At 39.6% G+C, this 3,624-nt stretch overlaps 1 protein-coding gene across 1 annotated transcript; it reads right to left on the reverse strand.

The window, feature by feature from the left end:
• Positions 1–2,347: 2,347 nt before the first annotated feature.
• LOC131820888 (olfactory receptor 52R1-like) lies at positions 2,348–3,301 on the reverse strand. The gene has a single exon (XM_059156760.1). The coding sequence runs from the start codon at positions 3,290–3,292 to the stop codon at positions 2,348–2,350; it is 945 nt and encodes a 314-aa protein (XP_059012743.1). The 5' UTR covers positions 3,293–3,301.
• Between the last annotated feature and the right edge of the window lie 323 nt (positions 3,302–3,624).

Consider the following 3,624-nt stretch of genomic DNA (forward strand, 5'->3'; position numbering starts at 1 on the left):
TCATTTTGTAGTGAAAGATGTCAAAACAGGGTTTGCCTGGTTGGGATGGAGAGGAGGATGATTGACTCCAGGCAGGCAAGAGAACCTTTCATGAAGTGAGGGCAATGTCCTATGTCTTAACCAGGCTGGTAGCTACAGGGGCACGCATATGTCAGGACTCTTCAGAGTGTGTGTGAAAATATTTACATTTTATTGTTACAAGTTAAACAGCAACAGAGCTGATTTTAAAAAGAAAAAGAGAGACTCACAATTATTAACTGATTTGCTTATAAGAGATCACGGCTCCTTTACATCTCTAATATCTGGGAATCTTGAAAATGCTCCTTCAGAATACCCGTTCATTTCTGGGGAAACTTTTAGGCTCCATTAGCTGTTTCTGCTGGGAGAAGCAAACATGTTCCCACTTCCTCTTCAAGCACCTTCATCTCATGTTGGTTTTAGTAACATTAGAGCCCAAGTTCTAAACCTTCCTCACTATTGGCATTGACAGCACAGTGATGAAGGAGGATAAATACACAAATGCAGTAATTGTGATGGATGATTTTATCATGTTTTTGGTGATGCTATCATGTGTGTTTGCATATGTCCAAACTCATCAAAATGAATACATAAACATATGCACGTTTTTGTATAATACACCACAATAAAGTTGAAAAAATTAGAAAAAATGTGGTTTTCTAAAACAGCCTAACATTTTATTTTTGCAAAGGAAATTAAATATTAACAAATACTCAATCTGCTTATGACTTTTCACTACTTTTAACCATACATTATAGCTATGTTCAGAAGAGAATCTCCTTTTCCATTTGTTTACCAAAACTTCTTCACTCTGCAATCCATTGTCATCAGGGAATAGGCAATTTCTAGAAGGAGAGACCAACAAATGCTCCCTGTTACCAGTGTTAATACATGATTCTGGGTGCAAATTTTCATGGAGATGTTCAAGCTTTTCTAGAGTTCAAGCTTTTGCTTTGCTTCTCAGATTGCCTACTCCATTCCCTTAGGCTTTGGCACTGAATTAACCTTTTCTGTACACTTCTGTTCTTGTCTGCATTACTTTTTTTCTCATGTTAAAATGACACTCTCAATCAAGGGTAATTTTACAAATATATGAAAGTGTAAAAAAGAAAACTAAAATACCATAAATTTCACTACTCTCTGTTATTAGCGTTTCGATGTATTCCGAATCTTTTTCTATGTATATGTATTTCTTCTTAGAATTGGTTTCTGCCTTATGGACAGATGTCATTTTTCTTTTTTATTTAATATTTTATCTTGATCATTCTTCACATTTTTACATGCTCTTTGCAAATATATTAGTTACATGATACATGATATGCAATTGCTCATTCTTCATCCGGATCTTATATATCAATATGTGTAAGTTTCCCTGTTTTTGTTTTTATAAATAATGAATCTCTGCATGCCTTTGTACTGTTTTTCTTCCCCTCAAATTCTACTTGTACAAAGAGATTCCAAGATGGGAAAAATACATGTATTTTATAACTGTTTTGGTGGAAAGTTGTAATCTGTTTTTTAAAAAAGCATAGGAACCTGGACTTTTCCTGGCAGGGTAAAAATAATTTTCACTGTAGTGGTCTGTGGAAGATGGAATTCTGTTAAAATCTTCACTAATTTGAATGGTGGACATACTTTTTACAGTTTTCCTGTGATGATGAAGATTGGTCAACTCAGTATTTACGGCCAGTCACGTCTCTCAGAGAGCTCATGTTCTGGGCATCATGAAACATTTCCTTTTGTTCTGGAGGGTTGCTAACCTCTTGTTCACAGAGATGACTTACTATTATTATTACTAAATTCAGTTAGCCAACATATAGTCCATCATAAGTTTATGTTGTGGTGCTCAGTGATTCATTAGTTGCATATAAAGCCCAGTGCTCATCCCAGCATGTGCCCTCCTTAATACCCATCACTTTGTCACCATATTCCCCCACCTACCTCCCTTCTGTGTCCCTCAGTTAGGTTCCTGGAGTCCAGAGTCTTTCATGGTTTGTCTCCCTTGATTTGTTTCCATTCAGTTTTCCCTTCCTTGCCCTGTGGTCCTCCACTCTATTCCTTATGTTCCACATATGAGTGAAACCATAATAATTGTCTTTCTCCACTTCATTTATTTCGCTTAACTTAGTCCCTTCCAGTTCCGTCAATGTCCATGATAGGTATTCATCCTTTCTGATAGATGAAGAATATTCCATTGTATATATGTACCGCATCTTGTTTATCCATTTGTCTCCCAGAGATGACTTTGTGCTAATATGTGAAGATCCCAGACCAGTGGGGCAGTGGGGTTGGTTGTGCCGTGGGGTTGGTTGCTACCGTGACGTTTGGCTCAGGGATCTTTCCCACAACATCCTTGAATAACCCTGTCCCTGATCTGCTTGGTTCTAACTCCATAGATGATGGGGTTGAGCATGGGAGGTACCAGGAGGTAGAGATTAGCGAACATGACATGTACCACTCGGGGCACATGATGTCCAAAGCGGTGGGTGAGGAAGGTAAAGAGGGCTGGGATATAAAAAGCCAAGATGACACAGATATGGGAAGCACACGTGCCAAAAGCCTTGAGTCGGGCCTCCTCAGAGGGCAACCTCAGAACAGTTCTCAAAATCATCACATAAGATATACTAATGACAATTATGTCAAAGCCAATCACAGAGAAGGCCGCAAAGAGCCCATATGCACGGTTGACTCTAGTATCTGCACACACCAGCTTTAGCACAGCCATGTGCTCACAGTATGACTGGGGAATGACACGGTTGGTGCAGAAGGGCATCCTGGACACCATGAAGCAGAAGGGACTCACCCACAGCAACCCTCTCATCATCACAGCTGCCCCCAGTTTACCCACCACAGCTGGGGTCAGGACAGTAGAGTGGTGCAGTGGGAAGCAGATAGCCACATAACGGTCCAAGGCCATAGCCATGAGCAACCCAGACTCCACAGAAGAAAAGGCATGGATGAAGAACACCTGGATGAGGCAGGCATGGTATTCAATCTCATGAGCATGAAACCAGAGTATAGCCAGCATTTTAGGTTGGGTGGAAGAGGACAGGGCCAGGTCAGTGACAGCCAGCATGGCTAGGAACAGGTACATGGGCTCATGCAGCGTGTGGTCAGTTCGGACTATATGAAGGACAATGATATTGCCAACTACAGCCACAAGATACATGGCACAGAGGGGGAAGGCAATCCAAAACTGGTAATTCTCAAGTCCTGGGATCCCGAGTAGGATGAAGGACACAGGATGCAAAGTGTTGTTCCCTGAGGCCAGCATCACGGGATGGTTAACTTATTCTCCATTTTAAAGGTAATCTACTCTCTAGTTGATAGGAATCAAGAAGTAATTATTAATATTTTAAATATTTTGGAAGTTTCAACTGAATCACAGTAGGGCTTAATAGTAAACTGGAAGAATTTCAACTGTTTTAATAAAAATTTTTTGCAACATAAAGTGATGCTCCTTTTTATTCCTCATTCATATTTATGTCATTCAAAATGGGATCAAAACATACTAGCTGCAAATGTGATTTTTGTTGAAGAATCAGTATTTTTCTTGAAAGTAGAATTTGCTAAGGTAAAACTATCCTGACAATAATGTCAGTAATA

The sequence above is a fragment of the Mustela lutreola genome, chromosome 1, assembly GCF_030435805.1.
Source record: "Mustela lutreola isolate mMusLut2 chromosome 1, mMusLut2.pri, whole genome shotgun sequence".
In the NCBI taxonomy this organism is placed as follows: domain Eukaryota; kingdom Metazoa; phylum Chordata; class Mammalia; order Carnivora; family Mustelidae; genus Mustela; species Mustela lutreola.